The sequence below is a fragment of the Sus scrofa genome, chromosome 1, assembly GCF_054392235.1.
Source record: "Sus scrofa isolate SSC_HxYL_T2T_F1_AM1 chromosome 1, Sscrofa_HxYL_maternal_Yorkshire_Landrace_v2.0, whole genome shotgun sequence".
NCBI classification, from domain to species: Eukaryota; Metazoa; Chordata; class Mammalia; order Artiodactyla; family Suidae; genus Sus; species Sus scrofa.
The window spans coordinates 149032391-149055673 of record NC_139383.1 but is presented as its reverse complement, the minus strand read 5'-3'; the positions used below and the strand labels follow the sequence as shown (position 1 = coordinate 149055673).

General features: G+C 43.6%; 1 protein-coding gene and 1 long non-coding RNA gene across 2 annotated transcripts in view; both read left to right on the top strand.

Moving 5' to 3' along the window:
* The window catches only part of CHSY1 (chondroitin sulfate synthase 1), a 73788-nt gene extending 54758 nt beyond the window's left edge, over window positions 1-19030 (top strand). The window contains 1 exon segment of the mRNA NM_001244442.2: window positions 16009-19030. Within this exon segment, the coding sequence (NP_001231371.2) occupies window positions 16009-17601 (1593 nt within the window). The 3' untranslated portion in view covers window positions 17602-19030.
* Window positions 548-8669, top strand: LOC146406428 (uncharacterized). The gene is made up of 2 exons (XR_014815374.1): window positions 548-3288; window positions 5569-8669. It is a non-coding gene; the product is annotated as an uncharacterized LOC146406428 (long non-coding RNA).
* Window positions 19031-23283: the final 4253 nt, after the last annotated feature.

Below are 23283 nucleotides of genomic sequence, written 5' to 3'. Positions count from 1 at the left end.
TCTTTTCCATTATGGGTTATTGCAAGATATTGAATAAAATTCCCTGTGCTATATAGTAAGTTTTTGTTGTTTATTTTATGTATGGTAGTGTGTATCTGCTAATTCCAAACCCCTAATTTATCCCCCCCACTTCCCCTTTGGTAAGCATAAGTTTGTCTTCTATGTCTGTGGGTCTGTGTTGTATATAAGTTCATTTGTGTCATATTTTATATTCTACATATAAGTAATATCATATGGTATGTTTCTTTCTCTTTCTGACTGACTTCACTTAGTATGATAATCTCTAGGTCCATCCATGTTGCTGCAAATGGCATGATTTCATTTTTTATGGCTGAGTAATATTACACTGTATATATGTACCACATCTTAATCCAGTTTAGGTTGCTTCCATTTCTTGGCTATTGTGAATAGTTCTGCTGTGAATATTGGGGTGCATGTATTTTTTCTGTATTATAGTTTTCTCCAGATACATGCCCAGGGGCAGGATTGCTGGATCATGTGGTAACTATTTTTAGTTTTTTAAGGAATTTCCATACTGTTCTCCAGAGTGGCTGCACCAATTTACCTTTCCACCAATAGTGTAGGAGGGTCCCCTTTTCTCTACACTCTCTCCAGCATTTATAATTTGTAGACTTTTGGGATTTGTTTGGTTGTTGGCTCTTTTGTCTTTTTAGGGCTGCACCCACAGCATATGGAAGTTCCCAGGTTAGTGTTCAAATTGGAGCTGCAGCTGTCAGCCTACAATGCAGCTCATGGCAATGCCAGTTCCTTAACCCACTGAGTGAGGCAAGGAATTGAACCCCTGTCCTCATGGATACTAGTCAGGTTCGTTACCACTGAGCCACTCAATGGGAACTCCCTGTTGTTTCAAGGTGTTTTTTGCGGGGGAGGGTTGTTGGTTTGATGGGGTTTTTTTTTGGGGGGGGTGGCTTTTGTTTGTTTCATAGCCACAGGAAGCATATGGAAGTTCCCAGGGGTAGGGGTCGAATCAGAGCTGCAATTGCCAGCCTATACCACAGCCACAGCAACACCTTAGCTTGCAGCAACACTAGATCCTTAACCCACTGAGTGAGGTCAGGGATTGAACCTGCATCCTTATAGACACTATGTCAGGTTTTTAACCCACAGAGCCACAACTGGAACTCCTGTTATTGTAGACTTTTGGATGATAGCCATTCTGACCTCTATGAGGTTATGCCTCATAGTTTTGATTTGCATTTCTCTGGTAATTAGTAATGTTGGGTCCATTATGCTCTGTTTAGTGCACTAAACTCTTAGTTATTAGCATTATATCCTTTTGGTAAACATTTGTTACAGGAATCTGTATCCTCTGTGACATGCTGGGGCCACAGAAGTCACAGGTGAGTTGCCTTCAAGGAACCTAGTCTAGCACAACAAATAGGGACACTGGGTGTAATTTGTGAGAATTTTCTTTTCTTTTCTTTTCTTTTTTTTTTTTTTTCTTTTTTGCATTTTCTGGGGCCACTCCCACGGCACATGGAGGTTCCCAGGCTAGGGGTCGAATAGGAGCTGTAGCCACCGGCCTTTGCCAGAGCCACAGCAACACAGGATCCAAGCTGCATCTGCCACCTGCACCACAGCTCATGGCAAAGTTGGATCCTTAACCCACTGAGCAAGGCCAGGGATCGAACCCGCAACCTCACGGTTCCTAGTCGAATTCGTTAACCGCTGTGCCACAACGGGAACTCTGGGAATTTTCTTTAATTCTCTTTTAAGAATACTTTTCCTTTGACATTTCTCTGAGGACACAGGTTATCTATATTTTGAAGTCAGGTTCTCTCAGCTCTGTTGCCATACTGTGAGGAGTTGAGGAGGGGCTGGAGATTGATAGGGTGCTGGCGTCTCCCACCGGAGCCACCTGCTGTCAGGGGCCTGAGGGGAGGTGGGGCAGGCAGGTATGGAGAGCTGGGCGCAGGTTCTCTGTTTTAAGGGTTAGCCCCTCTGCTGTGAGCCTGATGCTGCTCTTTCCTTGTGATGTTTAAATATTGTCCAGAGCTACTTGTTAAGTGATCTGTCTTTCTGTCCTCATTTGTAAAATTGGAGAAATAATACCTGTTCAGTTATTCAGCAAGTACTGATTAGGTAATGGCTTATGAATAAAAATAGGCTTTCCCCTCAAGGGGTTTAAAATGGTGAAAAGTGTTTGCATTCATGGAGAGACTCAGAGAGAGAACAGCACAGCATCTCATAGTAGATGGTCAGACACTCAAAAAACATTTCCTCTTCTGTAAGGCATTTTAATTTAGATTTCTCTCTGGAAGAACAAAAGATTGTTTTCACTGTGAATAGTTAATTACTTGCATTTTATTTCTACCCACTTCTTTCCACAAAGAATCTGAAATTTTGAATATTTTGTATATTTCTCTCAAGGTTTAGTTTTGCCCAGAGCAGTGATTGGACGGATGAAGGAAAGAATAAATGAAAGAATTGATTATACATAACAAACCAGAGGAAAAAGATTTGTTTTCCCCTAGAATCTATTGTAATTAACATAAATAATTTGGAGATTTTTTTTCTAACAGTTGGCTATTGTTTTGTTTTGTTTTTTAATTAATAAACACTGTTTTTTAATGGTAGTTTTAGGTTCAAAGTAAAATGTTAAGAGTTCCCATATACCCCAGCCTCCCCCCACCCTCACTATCAGCATTCCTCACAAAGTAGTGCATTTACTACAATCTGTTACCCTGCATTGACACATCATAATCACCCGAAGTCCATAGTTTACATTAGGGTTTAGGGTTCCGTCTTGGTGTTGTACACTCCCTGGGTTTTGACAAGTGGGTAATGTCCTGTATCCTCCATTATAGTCTTGTTCTGAAAAATTTCACTGCCCTAAAAATCCTGTGTGATTCACCTGTTCATACTTCTCTTTCCTACCCCCTTGCAACCACTGACCTTTCTATTGTCGCCATAGTTTTGCCTTTCCAGAGTGTGAATATAATTGGGACTGTATGGCATATAACTTTTTCAGATTGCCTTCTTTCTCTTAATAATATACATTTAGGGTTCCTCCATATTTTTTTTTCATGGATTGATAGCTCATTTCTTTCTATTACTGAATAAGATTCCACTGTCTGGAGGTACCACAGTTTGTCCATTCACCTACCAAAGGCCATCTTGACTGATTCCAAGTTGTGGCAGTTAGGAATAAAGCTGCAAATTCTCCATATGTAAATTTTTGTGTGGACACAAGTTTTTTGGGTTTTTTTTTTTTTTTTTTTTTTTGCCTTTCTGCTATTTCTTCGGCCGCTCCCGCGGCACATGGAGGTTCCCAGGCTAGGGGTCAAATCAGAGCTGTAGCCACCGGCCTACGCCAGAGCCACAGCAACTCGGGATCCGAGCTGCGTCTGCAACCTACACCACAGCTCACAGCAACGCCGGATCGTTAACCCACTGAGCAAGGGCAGGGATCGAACCCGCAACCTCATGGTTCCTAGTCGGATTCGTTAACCACTGCGCCACGACGGGAACTCCTTTTTTGGGGGGGGGGGTTGGACACAAGTTTTTATTTCAGTTGGCAAAATAGCAAGAAGTGCAATTCCTAGATCTTATAGTAAGAAAATATTTAGTTTTGTAAGAAACTGCCAAAATGTCTTCCAAAATGACTGTGCCATTTTGCATTCCTACCAGCAGCAAATGAGAATTCATGTTACTCCACATTCTAACCACCAATTGCTGTTGTCAGTGTTTTGTATTTTGGTCATTTTAATATGTGCATAAGAGTTCTTTGGTAGCTCAGTAGGTTAGGGGTCTGTGGCATTGTCACTGCTGTGGCTCGGGTCACTACCATGACACAAGTTTGATACCTGGCCCCAGAATTTCTGCATGGCATGGGTACAGCCAAAAAATTATGTGTAGTGAGATCTCATTGTTTTAATTTGCATTTCTCTAAAAGCATATCATGTTGGATGTCTTTTCCTGTGCTTATTTGCCATCTGTGTGTCGTCCTTGCTGAGGTATCTGTTAAGGTCTTTTGCCCATTTTAAAATCAGGTTGTTCATTTTCTTACTGTTGAACTTTAAGCACTCTTTGTGTATTTTGGTTAATAGTCATTTATCTGGTGTGTCTTTTAAAAATATTTTCTCCCTGTCTGTGGTTTGTCTTCTCATTCTTTTGACAGTGTCTTTCATAGAGTAGAAGTTCTTAATTTTAATGAAGTCCAGGTTATCAGTTATCTCTTTCATGGTTTATGCCTTCGGTGTTACACCTAAAAAGTCAGCTCCATATCCAGGGTGTCTGTGATCTATTTGGAGTTAATTTTTGTGAAGAGTTTAAAGTTTGTATCCAGATTGGGTTTTTTTTGTTTTGTTTTGTTTTTGCATTTGGATGTCCAGTTGTTTGAGCACTGTTTGATGGAAAGACTTTCTTTTTTTGCTTGATTACATTGCCTTTGTTCCTTTGCTGGTTGCCTGTGTTTTGAAAATGTTTATTTGCATCACTTCTCTAGAACTTTGACACTGGAATTTAAAGCTTTAATAGCCCCCCCCCCAACAAAAGCACTCCCTTTCCTTCCCCATTTTCCTCTCCAACAAAGTTTTGTTTTGTTTTGTTTTTTTAAACGATTTTTTGCAAAAGAAAACACCAAGAAGTTAAGGCTTTGTGTAATCCCATTGTGGAGTGAGAATCCCTTCCCAGACTCACAAGAGTTGTTTAACCCCGCAGGGTTTATTAAGCCTAAGCATCCCAAACCTGCCCTTTGTCCTGTACTGCCACTGCAGATCCCTCAGTGCTGTGTACCAGGCTGAAAGACTGATTTTAATCATGAAATAAAGCAGTGATACACACCGTCAGGTTCCAAAGTGGTAGTTGTGCTTCACAAGACGTGAGTGCACAGGATCTGGGCTGTGCTCACCCCTCCCATCCCCCAGTTTGCTTGCTGCCCTCACCTGGTGGCCTCGTGACAGCATCTCCCATGGGTGGTCCTAACTCATTATGCCTTTATCATTTAAAAAAAATTTTTTTTTCTTTTTGGTCTTTTTAGGGCCACCTGCCCATGGCACATGGAGGTTCCCAGACTAGGGGTTGAATCAGTGCTGTAGCCATTGGCCTACACCACAGCCACAGCAATGCCAAATCAAAGCCGCATCTGCGACCTACAACACACACAGCTCAAGGCAACCCCCAATCCTTAACCCACTGAACAACGTCAGGGATCAAACCCGTGTCCTCATGGATACTAGTCAGATTCGTTTCCACTGAGCCGTGACGGGAACTCCATTATTTATTATTCCTTTATCATTTAAAGGGGGCTTGAGTCTTTTGGGGGTGGGAGGTGGTTGGTGAGATATTGATACATGTGTTAAGTTAAAATGGTACCAACTGTCTTTAGATAGAATGAGATTCCACAACAGATCAGGAATAGACTTTAAAAATCCTAGAAGGAAGTGAACTTGTAAGCCATGCTTGGCCCCCAGATATGTTCTGGCTTGTGTTTCTCTCTGTCTTACTCTTATTTGAACTGGTTGCTGACATTTAAAAGTGAAGAGGAGCTCTCATGGTGGTGGAAACAAATCTGACTAGTAGGCATTGCCGTGAGCTGTGGTGTAGGTTGCAGACACAGCTCGGATCCAGAGTTGCCATGGCTATGGCGTAGGCCTGCAGCTATAGCTCTGATTCTGCCTAGGACCTCACATAAATCTTGGGTGTAGCCCTAAAAAAGCAAAAAAAATAAAAATAAAAATGTAAAAGGGAGGAGACTGTCTGTACACAAGATAGCCAGATTTCTGGCTTCTCTTTAAGAAACAGAAGATCTGACCTCAGTGGGCTTTACTCTTGTTCTCCTGACTCCCCAGCCTGGTGTGCTCCCCCATGTTGCCTCTGTAAGTGTGTTCTAAGTTTTATTTTTGTTTTGGTTTGTTTATTAGTGATCCCCGAGACTATAGCCCAACTCATCACGTAGACTTTGGATGAAGTGTGAGAGCTGGTGTGTGGTCACATGTTGATTGGGGTTGGGACAAAGCCCTGGGAGGGTCGTGTCCGAGAAGGTCAATGAGGACTGGACCCAGGTGCCACTGTGAGTTGGGCTTTAGAGAGAGCCCCTCCCAGTGTCCTGTCTCTGGCCTTCTGCTATGCCCTGGGGTGTGTGCGTGTGCGCGCGCATGCGTGCGCATACTTATCCTTTCTTTATACTCAGCTTTGTGAATTTTACCTGCCTGATACAGTGCCTTTAAGGTCAATGTTTAATAAGCATTTGATGCCTCATTTGCGTAAGAGTTTGATCATTTAAAGATAGTTCTACATATATTCATTCTTCATAGTCTGCCCACGTTTGCTTCTTTATGGGGGGGAGAAAGATGGTGCCTGAAGAGCTTTAAGTGACTCCCACAAGGTCAGACATTAGTAAGGAGCTGAGCCAGGAGTTTAGATCCAGTGATCTGACTGCAGGTAAGAGCTCTCTCCTCTCTCACTGTTAACTATTCAAACCGTGGAATGTTTGCTTGCAAACTCTCTTGATTTCAGCTTGATCACTTTGCTTATTGTCTTTTGTAGAAGTCTTACTACCAACAGTTTGTGTTTTGTTTTGCCAAGCTTAATTCTCAATTATTTTGAAACTGATCCAACTTCTTTAAAGGTATTTATATTTCAGAATTTGATACTAACCCATTCAAGACACACACACATACATTTTTTTTTTTTTTCTTTTTACCACTAGAGACTCAGCTTAATTCCCCTGAAAACTTACTTTTTTTGAATGGAGTCTTTAAAATGCAAAGCACCTAATCTGTGAACTTAATTGGATGAGAATTGGCAAAGCCTACACAGAACTAATTAGAAGAGACCTAATAGGGACAAGTACAGTAACCATATGCCTTGAGAGCTGGGGACAGGCTCAGTTCTTGCCTGTGATCTTGGCCTAATCACGAACAGATTTCCTCTTTCATCTTAGAAGATCCTGCTTCAGACAGTAAGTTACCTGGAAAGCCCTACCTGCAGGTACATGACATTGTTCTTTTAAATACTTAAAATTTGTGAATATGGTTGTTCTCCCGACAGACAACCCGTATCTTCTTTAAATCAGTTTTCAGGACAAGAAAGTAATCAAATAAATTCTCTGCAGTGAATTAAAATGCTGCATAAATCAGGATTGTAAATAATTGTTGATCTGGAGCACTGATAGTCTGATGCTGTGGCTGAAATGTGTACTTACTGATGACAGTAATGTAAACAGTTAATGGGAAGAACCTTGACTTAATGAGAATGTTGGCCTTCCTTGCAGAGGACAAGGACATTTGCTAATGAAGACCGTAGAAGGTATTTGTTAACTGAAGATTAGATGTGGGTAGTTAATGGTTATTCCCAGCTGGCTAGAAGTTCCTGGGAATAGGGTGACCTTGATATTTATTAGCCCCTCTCAGATTTACCGTGGAATGACTCAGAGTCCTGAAACATCTCACAGTGAGGATATGGCTTTGCTGGAATCCAAGATTAGGGGGTACTTTTTAGAACAAAGATGGAGGGCTGTTTTATGGACACTGGAAATTAAACCGTCAGTGGTACTCTTTGCATTTAAAAAGGCTTCTTCAGTGTCTTTTCAATAAGGAGTGACCTTGTAATGATTAAATAACCAACCATTTGATTTGTATTTTCTTCTGCAGTGCTTTTTAGCTTTCTCCTTTGTAATATTCTTTCAAACAATGTGCCAGGTAATAGATTATTGAAGTACTTTTTAATAATAAAGCCCTCATTCTAAATTTGGTACTATTCAAAATCCGAATTCTTTGAAAAAAATTCACATATTTGTTACCCCTAGGATTACTAAAATGAATTTTTATGACTCTCATTATTCTTAACTGTTTTTATTTACAGCAGAATTGGCAGTTTGTTTTTATGAGATGGGAACAGTTCACTGGGATGTATTATTACCCTTTAATACTGTTTGATTCAGCAAAGGTAGAATCCTGTAACATTCTAAAGTTATACCTTCAGCCATATCAGGATGAGTGGGTAGAAGAACATCAGGGCATGACTTTAGTTTATACATAAGTGGTTCTAAAATTAGCACATAAAAATCTTAGAATTCTTCACCTTGAAGCAACCTCTCTAATACATTTTATAAACGAAAAAACTTGAGACCCAACACATTCAGGTGACTTGTCCAAGGCTTTATAACATATTGGTGGCATAAAAGCAGTAAATGTCTCTATATAGTCTTATTACTTAATCTTTATTCTTTAAATTGTCATATTCTAAACTTTCTTCAGAGAAGTAATTGTTTTATTTCTGTTATTTGGAAATTGCTGAACACTTCTTTTAATCATCTGAGTAGTCCTCCTAAAGATTGAGAACCTCATTCCTGTTGAATCCAGGAAATTGCCTGGAGCTCAGAAATTCAATCTTATCTACATCTTAACATGTATAACGGGAACATTGTAGTGAGTGGTGGAATTAGCTGTAATATGAGGGAAAGCAGGGCAATGGATAGGAGATATGGATGTTCAGCTTACTGGTCCGACTGTTTCTCATTCAAGTGCCTAAGCACAAAATGGTTCAGTTTCACCCTGCCCACAGCATGCCTTCTTCAATGCAACCAGACACCTTCAGAGAAAAACAAAAGGTAGGAAAAACTCAGATAACAGCAGAGAAACTAGAAACTAGTCTAGGTGTAAACACAGAGATAATTTGAGGAGAATTTGCCAGGGATTCCAAAATCAAATACAAATGCCTGAAATAGTACAAAGGCAGCAGTGAGACCGGAGAGTGCTGAGGTGGCTTTGAGTGGCAGTGGACAGGTTGACCTGGGATGAACGTGCCCAGGGGTGGACAGTGGATGGGGCCAGACCTGGACGTCTGGGTGGATGGGGTCAGGAGAGAGAGGGGTCTGAGGTTATGGCTCCCTAAGTTCCCTGCAGCCTCCCTCCTGCCTTCTTTTCAGGATCACAGATGATTTCTGGATCCTTCTTCCTTAACTTAATATCTCATTGAAATTTCAGGTTTGAACTATACTTCATATTCCCATTCTGAATTTTGAAGTTGATAACATAACATGTATTTCTCTCTCCCCTGCAAGAAAAGTTTCCCTGAGATCTGAATTTTCTCTCTTCCTCTCCTATTGCACATATTAAGGGTAAAAAGAACCATGTATAACAAGGGTTTGTGCAGAAGTTGAGGTTTTTAAAGGTGCTAAATGTCCAAAAGGTGCCACTTGAAGCCAGTTGGGGCAGGATCAGAGTGCCACTGTTAATACACTTCAGTGGTGGTGTAGGTCCTCACCTCTTACATTCCGTGTGCTCACCTGTAAAGTACCTCTCCCACATTTAACCTTTTAAAAAGGGAGCTATTTCACTGGCATTTATTTAGGTTTTTTCCTTAAGCTCAAAGCAGGTATATATTCCATCCAGTCTGCCAAATGGTTGACTTCTTTGTCTGAAACACTTATTTTGTACCAATATTAGCGTGCTAAGTAAATCCTGTCGTGGGGGAGTAGGGAACAAGCTAATATGGGCAGCATAGACTTGGCCTTATTTTTAACAAAACAAGTGCTCCCGCGCCCCCAAACACACACACACACACACACACACACACACACATACACATACACACACTTTTTTCTGCAACTGATTTCTTCTTTAAAGAAAAAAAAAATAGAACACAAGATTTCTTTCAGTCAGATTTTTGGAGTTTAGCCAGAAGGTGCCTACAGCAGCTTTACTATAGCTTAATATTCTCCATCTGCAATGGTTCCAGGGGATTTTAAGGCTTCCAGAAGCCTGCCAGTCAGTAGTTTTCCCTTGCCTATACTTATGCCTTTAGCACACACGCTCTGTGTTTCAGATACAACTTGCTTAGCTTTCCGTCTCTATGAAAGTAATGGACACAGACAGCCTCTAAAACATTTTGAGAACTGTATTCTTGAAAATGTTTGGGGACATGGTGTCCTAGCAAGTCTGTGAGAAGTAATCAGTCATGCACTAAAGACCTGCTTTCTCAGAGGACTCCCAGTGGACCTCACTGTGTGTGGGGTCTTGATAACCAAGAATAAAACATGGCTATATGCTGGTGTTTCAGGTAGCAAAAAACAAACCACAGCTACATCAGAGTTGCAAGGGTATGTATTCTTCTTCAGAATGATTTTTACATTTTACAATGTGTCCTGGTCAGAGGAACCCAAGTGTATTGTATCGCATCTGGCCACACTGGCTGTGTTCTTCTGCACTGAGATCATTCAGTTGCTTGATACTTGCTGTGCTTAAAGAACTGCTCTTAGTCATTAATTTATCAGCTCTCCCTTGAGCATCCTGTAATGTGTCCTGTGCTGAGCTGGACTCCAGAGATCAGGCAGTGAACATTTCTGCCTTTTCCCATGTGTATTAGTTCTCACAGCTGCTGTAGAGCTCTTCATCTTTGTCTGTTCCAGCTACTGGAACAGAAATACTATAGACTGAGTGGCTTAAACAGCAGAAGTTTACTTCTCACAGTTCTGGAGGCTGGAAGTCCAAGATCAAAATGTCAGCGTGGTCAGGTTCTGATGAGGACCCTCTGCTCGGCTTACAGATGTCTGCCTTCCCACTGTGTCCACTCATGGTGAGGGGACAACACTCTGGTGCTTCGACCCCTTATGAGGGCCCCAACTCCACCATGAGGACCCAGCTCTTATGGCCTCATCTAAACTCAGTCACCTCCCAAAGGACCCACCTCCTCACACCGTCACAGTGGGGACTAGAATTTCACCATACAGTCCATTGTGCTGTTCTTGGAGGACTTCCTTGCACTGTCATTCTGGGGCTCTCTTCTTCCTTCTTGTGTTTGTAAACCTTGTCTCCTGGATCCCATATCCTCTTTTCAGACTTAGCCCCTCATTCAAATGGGCACATGCTCTAACACCTTCCTGTAAAAAAGTGATTGCAAGGTAAGATTGAGTTCTTGAGTATCTTAAGTTCTTTCTTCTCCCCTCTTACTTGATGGGTAGTTGGGTTAGGAAGGGAATTCTACGTCGAGAATAATTTTCACTCCTCTCCCTTTTGAAGGTATTGTTCTTTAGCTCCCAGTAGTACTGTCTCTGTTCCGTGACACTCCAGTTTCTTAATGATCAGTAAACGGCCTTTTTTCTCCCCTAAGCAAGTTTTTAGTTGTTTGATCTGTAGTGTTCCCAATTTGTACTCTTTGTTCTGGGCACCTAGGGTTTAATCAAGGCATCTGAGTGCTTTAATTCCGGACCCACTCTTTTGTATGTTCTTCCCCAAGTACTTACTTTCTAGAATGAATACTTTTCTCTCCTGTTGTCTCTTTCTGTTGTTTTTCTATTTTCTAGGATAGTCTTCAATTTTATCTGAGTCTATGCATCTTTTTGGTTTGCTCTTTTTTTTTTTTTTTTTTTTTTTTTTTTTTGTCTTTTTGCTATTTCTTGGGCCGCTCTTGCGGCATATGGAGGTTCCCAGGCTAGGGGTCTAATTGGAGCTGTAGCCACCGGCCTACGCCAGAGCCACAGCAATGCAGGATCTGAGCCGCGTCTGCGACCTACACCACAGCTCACGGCAACGCCGGATCGTTAACCCACTGAGCAAGGGCAGGGACCAAACCCACGACCTCATGGTTCCTAGTCGGATTTGTCAACCACTGCACCACGATGGGAACTCCTGGTTTGCTCTTTTTCTTTGTCTTTTGTTTTTTTGTCTTTTTAGGGCCTCACCCATGGCATATGGAGGTTCCCAGGCTAGGGGTCTAATCGAAGCTATTGTTGCCAGCCTACTCTAGAGCCACAGCAACGCCAGATCCAAGCCGTGTCTGTGACCTACAGCAACACTGTATCTTTAACCCACTGAGTGAGGCCTGGGATCGAACCTGCAACCTCATGGTTCCTAGTTGGATTTGTTTCCTCTACGCCACGAGGGGAACTCCAAAAACTAGTATCTGTGCTGTAATGATCAACTCTTGGATAATGTTTGTTGTTGTTGTTGTGTTGTTGTTGTTATTGTTGTTGTTGTTATTGGAAACCTCTAGATATCTATGGGGCTATTTAGCTGATACAGAAAAGGCGCTTCTAGCCTCCTAGAATAGGAAGTAGTAGTCTCCTACTTAGCATGGAAAATAGGGGGCCAGTGTTCTGAGAGCCAGTTGGAAAAGGGGGCCAGTGGTCCTACTGTCTAGATTTTCATTTTCCCGTACTGTCAGCCTTGAACTCATCCCTACTTAGGTGTTCAGATTTCATTTGTGGAGAGACTGAACTTGAGGCTTATGTGCTTATCAATGAAGTGTAACCCAAAGGAGTAAGGGAAAATAACCTGTAGACTGTGGCATTCAGGAATAACTACTGTAAATGATAAATGTGTTAAGAAACCTCTAGTTGGAGTTCCTGTTGTGGCACAGTGGGATTGGTGGTGTCTCTGCAGTGCCAGGACACAAGTTCAGTACCCGGCCCAGTGCAGTGGGTTAAAAGGCTCTGGCATTGCTGCAGCTGTGGAGTAGGTTTTACAACTGCAACTCATATCTGATCCCTGGCCCAGGAACTCCATATGCCCCAGGCTGGCCAAAAAAAAACAACCTCCGGTGTCTGCTACGTGCCAGTCCTAGTTTAGTTGTAACAATTGATAGGCAGTCCTACGTGAATTCTGGTAACAGATCCATCATTTAAATGCCAGGGTAACTGGGAGCATGTTATAGAAGACGCTGCTCCCACCCCACAGTGATGGTGTGTGGGGAGGCACCATGGTGCTCCCACTGCCCCCACATTCCAGGTTCCTCCAGGCTCCCTGTGTTCAGCCCCAGGCCTTCCTTCTGCCTTTCACAACACTGATATCTTTCCCAGTTCTCAGGATTATGTAGATTAGTTTACTCTTTCAAGCAGTCTGTTTGATTTCATCTTCCTTCACTCCATTTTCTCAGAATTTGCATATCTTGTCTGCTGTGACTTCTCCCCCATTCTCTGTCCTTAAGGTTTATTCCTCTTGCATAGGTTTATTCTGTTTTAAGAGTATTTGGAAAGAGAATCATGGGGTTTCTACCACTCGTGTTTTAGCCGTAAGCCTCCGATTTATATTTGTAGAAGACTGGTTTTTGCCTCTGTTTTGAGAAGGGAATTGAGGGAAGACTGAATTCCACAAGGAGACCCATTGGGAGGCAGCAGGCAGGAGTGGCTTGGGGGTTGAGATCTCTGGGGGAACGGGATGGGCAGCACCGGGAAGGGCAACACCACTTGCTTCAGAATGTTCCGAGTTTTGGAAAGTGACTTGTCAGGCCAGACTGATGGTTCATTGTGATTACATTCTCAGAAAGGGACCTTAAAAAAAAAGTCACAGTTCTTCATGCTCATTGTTAAAAATTTGAAACTTATAAGCAGACAAAATGTAATTTGTAATTACAACAAATATTTAAAATCTCTGCCAAAATTGTTAGAAAGCTTCCATCCTCTAGCTTACTGTAATGACCGTGCTAGTCCCTAAGCACCAAGCTTTGGCTTGTTGCTGCATTCTTGCTGAGGTGGGGACACTGCTGACCTCTGAGTGGCCCTCCTCACCCAGTGGTGTCCTCGGGTGGAGTTGTTGGGTCAGGTGGCACGCCCAGCTATTTGGTGCACTTTGTAAAGGCTGACCTTGTTAAAAGTGGCCTCAAGTTGTAGGGGCACACAAGGGTGAGGGTCAGAGAAAGGAAATGGTGTTATCTATTTCATGATATTAGGACATGCAAATAATTGTCCTCAGTGTTTGTTCATGGTTTTGAATCTTCAGACGACACTCGTCACCTTGCAGCCATGCAGTTTGTACCCAGATATCAGCCCAGCGAGAAAATGAACAGTGAAAACAAATTTCATTATATTTTGTTGTGACCCATCTAAGGAGTGAAATAAAAAGAAAAATAATAATTATAATGTATTGTATTAGGCATTATTATGATATATAATAAAAATGGTCCTTATGATCGTCATCTAAACCTTGTCATTTTTCTTAGTTCTCACTCTGGCCTGTCCATCCAGAGCCGTGAGAGTTCAAGCACGAGTGGCTTCAAGCCCTCTCTCAGCAAATCCCTAACTGCTGCTTTATTTCAGGCCATTTAAGTCATGTGTTGGAGTAACTCATTGCTGCCTGTACTGAGAAGTAAGCAGACAGTGCACACACAAGTGAGGGCAGGTGCACAGACACACACACGCATACCTGCTGCACATGTGAAAGTGGTGCTTTCTCCAAGGTTGGAGACACCCTTCTTCCTTTTCTTTTTTTCTTTAACTTGGCTGCCTTTTCTGATTAATTGGAACGTTAGGAAATTCTCTCAGGGGATGATTCCATGCATGCACATACCTCACATGTTGACCATAGACGATGTGGGAAGCAGAGTCGGAATCAGTGAGGGAGCTTGGGAGGTGTTGCCCCTCAGAGCTCAGGTCACAGGTGTGCAGGAGACAGTGGTGTCGTGTCCATCACACTCGGCTGGACTTGGGCAAGGGAGCAAGTGTGCAGCCCTGCTCAGCACCAGCTGTGCTGCATGCTTTTTTTAAGCCATTCTTTGGAAGTATTTCCCTTCTTTTTACCCTAATTGGCTTCATTTATTGGTCATGTATAGTAATTGTATAGGAAAAGAAAATGGGATGTAAAAATGCTAAATCTGTACTTTTCTATTACTGTAATTTTAGTGGCAAGGGGAAAAAAATTTAAAAATACGACTGTCCAAAGACAAATCAACTACTCGATCCAGATCCATGATACTCAAATCAAGAGTTAGTATTTAATAATATGAACAAAAAAACAGAACTGAGCCTCAAATGGAACAGGACTCATTTATCAGATACCAACCTCAAAGGTTATTTTCATTAAACTTTTTTTGCAGATTTTTCATTCTTCACTCTCGAAGGCTTTGTGTGCACCAACTCAGAGTGCACCCTGTTTGGCTGATGGACCTCACACTTTTGTTTCCCCTGCCCTGTGTCCTAGGACAAGAGGGCAAGGGGTGGGTAGGATAATGAGCCCCCTTGCATCATTGCCTGCCCTTCAGCTCTGCTGACACTGGAGACCCTGTACTTAGCAGCAAGCCCTCTCCTGCTTAACACAGGAACACAGTTGTTTAAAGGATTCTCAAAGTACACTCCTGGCGACCTCTCAGACCTTTGCTTTCAGCTACAACTTGCCCCTCCCGATGGCAGACCTCTTCCTGCATGTGGCTGGCTCAGCTCTGCAGAAGCAGCATTTATCCTGTGCTAGGTGGTCTTCCTGGAGTTCTTTCCACTCCACTGATGTGGTTTAGTCCTATGTAAATGGTAGCTCCCATTGGGTGCCCATCTTCAAGGAGGGGACCTTGGCTCTTGGGTCCCCGTTGCTGGGCTTGGTGGGGACCAGGGGTGACATTCTCTTCCAAGTATGTTGAGTTGGTGCACTCTGAGCTCAAGGTGACCCTTTTACTTTATGGGAAGACCTTTTCCTAATTTTCTTTAACTGTAGAATTATGTTGGCTAACGTTAGTTGTGGATAAAGCCTTGTTTCTTTAAGTGGTTTATATCTACTAATTTTACTCTCACTTGACTGCTGTAGATTGAGCTTTACCTAGGACCTTAGGTATGCTGTGATTCATTTAGAAAGATTTCTAATATTTATTTATTTATTTATTTTGTCTTTTAGGTTTCACCCGTGGCATATATATGGAGGTTCCCAGGCTAGGGGAACAATTGGAGCTGTAGCTGCCGGCCTACACCAGAGCCATAGCAACGTGGGATCCCAGCCATGTCTGCGACCTACACCACAGCTCACAGCATTGCCAGATCCTTAACCCACTGAGCGAGCCCAGGGATCAAACCCTCGTCCTCATGGATACTAGTGGGGTTCATTAACCGCTGAGTCACAACAGGAACTTCTAGGGTTGTTTTGTTTTGTTTGGAGTATTCAGGGAAAAGTTCCCTGCTGGCTCAGCAGGTTAAAGATCCAGTGTTGTCACTTCTGTGTCTTGGGTCACTGCTGTGGCGCAGGTTCGATCCCTGGCCTGGAAAATTCTGCATGCCGCGGGTACAGCCAAAAAAAGGGGATAGTTGGTCCCACGATACTAAAATTGCAGTTTTTTCCCCCTTAACAGATGCAGCAGCTCTTTTATGAGAATTACGAGCAGAACAAGAAGGGGTACATCAGAGATCTCCATAACAGCAAAATTCACCGTGCCATCACACTGCACCCCAACAAGAACCCACCCTACCAGTACAGGCTCCACAGCTACATGCTCAGCCGCAAGATAGCCGAGCTTCGCCACCGCACCATCCAGCTGCACCGAGAAATCGTCCTGATGAGCAAGTACAGCAACACTGAGATTCATAAAGAAGACCTCCAGCTGGGAATTGCGCCTTCCTTCATGAGGTTCCAGCCCCGCCAGCGGGAGGAGATTCTGGAGTGGGAATTTCTGACAGGGAAATACCTGTATTCGGCAGCTGACGGCCAACCCCCCCGAAGAGGGATGGACTCGGCTCAGAGGGAGGCCTTGGATGACATTGTCATGCAGGTCATGGAGATGATCAATGCCAATGCCAAGACCAGGGGGCGCATTATTGATTTCAAGGAGATACAGTACGGCTATCGCCGGGTGAACCCCATGTATGGGGCCGAGTACATCCTGGACCTCCTGCTTCTGTACAAGAAGCACAAGGGCAAGAAGATGACAGTGCCTGTGCGGAGGCATGCGTACCTGCAGCAGACCTTCAGCAAGATCCAGTTTGTGGAGCATGAGGGTTTGGATGCGAAGGAACTGGCTGACCGGATTAACCAGGAGTCTGGGTCCTTGTCTTTTCTCTCGAACTCCCTGAAGAAGCTCGTTCCCTTTCAGCTCCCTGGGTCCAAGAACGAGCACAAAGAACCCAAAGAGAAAAAGATAAACATACTGATCCCTTTGTCAGGACGTTTCGACATGTTTGTGAGATTCATGGGGAACTTTGAGAAGACGTGTCTCATTCCGAATCAGAATGTCAAGCTCGTCGTCCTGCTCTTCAATTCTGACTCCAACCCCGACAAGGCCAAACAAGTGGAACTCATGCGAGATTACCGCATCAAGTATCCCAAGGCTGACATGCAGATTTTGCCCGTGTCCGGGGAGTTCTCCAGAGCTTTGGCCCTGGAAGTGGGATCTTCCCAATTTCATAACGAATCTCTGCTCTTCTTCTGTGATGTTGACCTCGTGTTTACTGCAGAATTTCTCCAGCGATGCCGAGCAAATACAGTGCTGGGCCAACAGATCTATTTTCCAATCATCTTTAGCCAGTATGATCCAAAGATTGTTTATAGCGGGAAGGTTCCCAGTGACAACCATTTTGCCTTCACTCAGAAAACTGGCTTCTGGCGAAACTATGGGTTCGGCATTACTTGTATTTATAAGGGCGATCTCGTCCGAGTAGGTGGCTTTGACGTCTCTATCCAAGGCTGGGGACTTGAGGATGTTGACCTCTTCAACAAGGTTGTCCAGGCAGGATTGAAGACGTTCAGGAGCCAAGAAGTAGGAGTTGTCCATGTCCACCATCCCGTCTTCTGTGATCCCAATCTTGATCCCAGACAGTATAAAATGTGCTTGGGGTCCAAAGCATCAACCTATGGGTCCACACAGCAGTTGGCTGAAATGTGGCTAGAAAAAAATGACCCGAATTACAGGAGAAGCAGCAATAATAACGGCTCAGTGAGGACAGCCTAATGTCCAGCTCTGCTGGAAAAGACACTTTTAATTATCTAATTTATTTTTCAAACATGTTTTGTATGATCCGTTTTTGAAGTTCATACAAGGATATATTTTACACGTGATTTTCTTACAAGGACTCCTTGAAGACCGAGCTTTTTGAACAAAAATGTGATCATGTTTGCCTTTGAACACATTTTCTTGCTGAACATCATGTAGCAGACCTGCTTAATTATGACTTGAAGTGTACCCGATGAACAAAACTTTTTTTTTTTTTTTTTAATATCTCTAGACCTCTTTCCTATAGTCCTAAGGCAGAAAACACGGATGTTCCCGCAAAGTTTTATTGTAACAAAACACTGTAACTCTGGTAAATGTTTTGTTGTAACTGTTAACTTTGCACAGATTCTACCTTTTGTCTTTTTTACAACAGTTTTTGTTAGACCATTCCGTGTTGCATTTGTAAAATCAGGAAATGTGATATCGTGCAGTATCATCTTCTTCATGAGAGCTTTTCAGAGGTGATTGTTTCCCCCAAGCTTCTTTTACTTCTGTAGGTTTTTCAAAGCAGGGGAGCAAGAAAAGCCCAGCAAGATAGATGGCTGTTCTTTTTGTAACTAGTGTGGCCTAAATGGACCTGGCATTGAGTTTCAAGAAGAGTCTGGCGTTTTCTCTCCTCCTGGCCCTTCTTTTTTAAAGGGTAAAACATTAATGTTTAGAATGGCAAAGAAGAATTATTGTCGTTAAGTCCAGTGTACACCAGCTAAAACAAAACAAAAAACCCCAACCTAAAGAAAGCATGGGGGGAAATTGTAGCTGGTTTTGTTAACACTTCATCCTGTCCATGTTATGTTGGTGGAAATGGTTATTTCATTCTTTAATTACTGTTTTGTTTTATCCTTTGTATCTGAAATACCTTTAATTTATTTAATATCCATCGTTTAGAGCTCTGCCACTTCCCGAGGACCTGTTAGTTACTAGTATTTATGTGTATCAGGAGTGTTAAGTATATTTTATTTGCAGTAAACTGATCTCCAAAGATTTTTTTTTTTTTTTTGTAATGCTCCCCCTCCCTTAATTTTTTACATTCCTTACTTAATGTTTTACTAAGTATTAAGTGTTCTTTGACAATTTTGGTGCTCACGTGTTTGGGGGACAAAAGTGAAATGAATCTGTTGTTACACCAGAAAGTTTGTTTTAAACTCACAGATCAAATGTGCCTTAATAAATTTTTTTTCATTTAGATTTCAAACAGTAATAGACTTGCCATTTTAATAATACATCATTGGAGATCTGCTTATTTGTAAATAGCCTATTGCTCATTTGGAAAAATAAACCAGTGGACAGTATTTTTCTATTGTACTTTTCAGAACCGTTTTGTCTCATTACTCCTGTTTAAGTTGAAAGAATTGTATTCCATTTGGAGAGTAAAAAAAAAAAAAAACTTTAATACTGATTTGTAAGGTTTTTCAAGTTATTTGAGGGGAATGTTTATGTGGTCTGCAGTTTGGGAGTGAAACGAAACTTTCAGAAAGTGACTCTTCCTCCTCTATTTTTTTCCTAGAATGAACTCATGTCCTTTGTTTGTTCCTCTTAACGAACTTGCTGAATCTGTGTTTTCTAGAACAAAGATCTTCAAATCAGGTCCAAGCCCCATCTGGCTTCTTGGTACAAAGGTATCTTCCAGGCCCCCTTAGTGGACCTGCCAGGCCCATTAGAAAATCTGCATTTTAACAAGTGCCCACATGCAGCTGTGGGCACGCATGTCCTCAGGATTTTAAGATAGATCTGGCTATAAGATAAATTGCCTATGATTGCTGTATAATCCAAGAATCAAAAAAGTAAGATCTTTGATGCCAAGGTTGCAAGCTTTGTAGATGTGAATTACACTCCCAGTACAGGTATTTACTATGTAATGACAGTGAGAATCCAGTATAATGACACAGTGTTCACAGTAGGAATGGCTGTCATTCAGCCTAATTGCCCTCTACTTTGTGGGAGTGTTTAGTTTTTCCTTGGAAAAGAGCATGGACCTTTTTATTCTTCAGTAAGGAGGACATGATGTACATCTTGATGACAAAGTCGCATTTAAATCCTCACATTTATTCTAATAGGAAACCCTAGGGATTTAGGACAGGGTGGGAGCAGTTGCTTTATTGAGCTGCAGTGTCCATAGAGGGTCCTGGTGATACTTTGTCAGAACTGGCCATTTCCTTCCCTGATTCCCACTCTCACACAGGTTTATTCACCTTTCGGATGTCAGGATTGATGCAGATGGAGGTACTGCCCTCCCTTTGTCAAGGCTCCATGTCCAGAAATGCCATCAGACCTCCCTTCACTCGGATCCCCTCCCCTGGTAGTGCCGTGCCTAGACCTGTGCCCACTGGCCTCTGGGCTCATTTTCCCCCCAGCCACTACTTCTTCCCAAAGCACGCCTCCAGATCAGCAGCTCTGGCACCCTCCTACTGCCCAGAGAGTAGACTCTGTAGGGTCACCCTCAGGGAACCAGCTCCAGCCAAACGGTACTTCTGGCTTGTGGGGATATCCTCCTGGAGCTCTCTCCCATCTCACTCCACTGGCCACCTGCACTCATCTTCCAGAAGCCTGCTGAAACTCCCCCTTTGCCCACCACAGTATTGTTGCCGACCCTACCAATGTATGTGAAGTAGGTGGACCATCTCACTAGAAGGCAGGCCTGGATCTCTTTTCTGAGTGGCCCGCCAGCCCTTCAGCATTCTGTCCCCGCACGGGGCATTCCTCTCAGGGGAATGCATTTCATCTGCCTGCCTGCTGTTCCCACCTGCAACTGCACGGCCCCCACACTCATGACCTAGAGAGAGTTCCTTCTTCCCTTAAACTCTGAACACTTTCTGGGTAGATCTCTGCTTCTTTGTTACTTTAGACTTCCTCTTGGCTTGCATTACCTTATTTTAAATACAAATGTAGGGAGTTCGCTGGTGGCAGAGTAAGTTAAGGATCTGGTGTCCCTGCTGTGGTGTAGGTTCAATGGCTGGCTCCAGAATTCCTGCATGCTGAGGGCGTGGCCAAGAAAAAGAAAAGGATATGAGGAGTTCCTGTTGTGGCTCACTGGGTCACAAACCCAAATAGTATCCGTGAGGATGCAGGTTCCGTCCCTGGCCTCCCCCAGTGGGTTAAGGATCCAGCATTGCCACGAGCTGTGGTGTTGGTTGCAGACTCAGCTGGGAACTGGCATTGCTGTGGCTATGATGTAGGCTGGCAGCTGCAGCTCTGATTCAACCCCTAGCCTGGGAACTTCCATATGTCGCAAGTGTGGCCCTTTAGAAACAAAAAGAAAAGAAAATGAAATTTTCCGTAATCCTCAAACCAAATTTAAAATGGAGAGTGGTAGAAGACGATGGTAAAAGAGGTCTCAGGGGTCACAGCGCACAAAGGCGTAAATGACCTCCCTCCTTCTTCCAGCCCTCGGACCCTTCCTGCAAAGATCCATCAGGTTTGTGGGGTTCTGGTGGGGAAGATGGGATGAATTGTATATAGGCCAGTGTCAGCAGCATTTTAAAAATTCATTTCCATAGACGAGAGGGGGCCACAGGCTGGGGCATGTGGACCTGTGCTGGCCTCTGTTGCCACCAGATAGACTTGTAGACCTGTGTTCAGAGCAGGGCAGCCTGGTGGGCCTCCTAGTGGAGGAGCACTGTCCAGGTGGAGGCAGGAGAGCCTTTCTCCTGGGCATATGGCACAGGCATCTCACTTCTGGAAGGCAGCATTGCTTTCCCAGCACTTGCTCTGGGCTAGCGAGCGAACATGCACCCAGACCCTAGCATGCCAGGACTTCTGTGGTTGGAGACAGGCCACTGAGTCACACAGTTTAGGACATGTGACACTCCTCTTGGCTGCAGGGTTGGCAGACGGTGGACACAAGGGAGGTGCCATCTTTTGCAGAGTCTGAGAGCAGAAGGGTGGCTGCAGAGAACCCTTTAGCGGGTTCCTTCCAGAGCTAGTCATAGCAGAAGCTCAGACCTTCCAAGCCCAGCCCATCAGGTTCTTAATCTCCATGGGCAACTGCCTTCCTTCCTGCACAGCCCTCTGACCACATCCTATTTCACAAAGCCCAGCCTCAGCCCAAGCTAAGTGGCAGTCATGTGTCACCTCAATCCTGGGCCCTTGATGGGTCACCTGGAGGTTCGGGTATTCTCTGCAGCCACCTCCGTCCATTACTCAGTGTGCCCACGAGGTGACTTGGGTGCCACAGGCAGTGGTGGTCTCCATGCCACCTCCCAAAGACAGCAGTCAGGTTAAGGGAACAGTGGTTTTTCAGAGGCTTTTCTTGCTCTGCAAGATCCGTCCTCTAGGAAGGTGACACATCTTTGGGGTTACCTGTCCACTGGACAAACTGCCCCAGACCTCAGGCCTCCCCTTCAGTACTTGCTTGTCACAGAAGGAAGCGGGTGGCAGCCCTGCCTGGGGGATTAGGTTGCGTCACTGCGTGTGAACTGCTGTAATCTCAGCGGCAAAGGAGCTTATGGCCACAGTGACGGGGCTGGCTGGGCATCTGTGCTAAAGTAGCGCACTTGGCTCTACCTGCCTCGACGGGCTGTGCTGTGATTCCTGAGCCCTGGACGGATGTCCCTATTCCCTGAAGGAACTGGCAGCTCACACCAAGTCTGTTTAGTCTTGGGAGTTCCCTTTGTGTCACAGCAGAAACGAATCCGGCTAGTATCCAAGCATGCAGTTTCAATCCCTGGCCTTGCTCAGTGGGTTAAGGATCTGGTGTTGCCGTGAGCTGTGGTGTAGGCCACAGAAGCAGCTCGGATCCTGAGTTGCTGTGACTGTGGCCAGGCAGCTCTGATTCGACCCTAGCCTGGGAACCTCCGTGTGCCAGGGGTGCGCCCCTAAAAAACCAAAAAAAAAAAAAATCTGTTTAGTCTAACTTGTTAAAAGCACAATGAAAATGTAAATGTTGCAGTGGGTCAAGTTACAGCAACTCATTTTGTGTGACCACGCGTAGGGAAAAACAAAAACTGATGTTAGTGTTGCTATGCTTCAGGTTTGTGTCTGGTTTTTTACAGGGATGTGTGTGTGGAGGAGGGGGAGGGGTTTAAACTGTTCACTGGAAACCAGAGGACCAACCAGATGAGGGGCTGGCTTGTCATCAGGGCAGTTAAACCACTTAAGTGCCTTTCAGCAGATTTTTTTTTTTAATGCATTCAATATACCATTTGTTATAGTCCAAGTATAAGGGTCTTCTTTCTTTACTACAGTAGACAAAACCAAAATTTTTTCCTTTAAGGATATTCTAGCTACATTGTCTTTAAAAGCGTAAGAGATATCCGTTAAGCCTGGCTGATTTCTAATGAGAAAATATAATACATTGATTAAATCATTTAATAGTGCAAATTAGGCCAGCTCTGGAATCTGCTTAAACAAAGCAGATGCATCTGTAATGAATTTCTCTCCACTGAGCCGTCCATCACAGTTAAGTCTGTGATGCCTCTAGGCTACCTCCTCTTCCCTCTTGCTGGTTTGCTTCAACTCATCCCCCACCTCCCATCAGGCCACCCCCCCCACCCGCCGAAAGCCTAGCTTAGTGCTACATTCCCATTGCAGAAAAGCACTTGCAGCCAAACTTCAAAGTGACCTTCAACTTCATTAATTATGAAAAAGTTTGGATCTTTCTTTAGGCAAACACTTCCTAGAACTGTATTGTTTCTAGAATTGCTT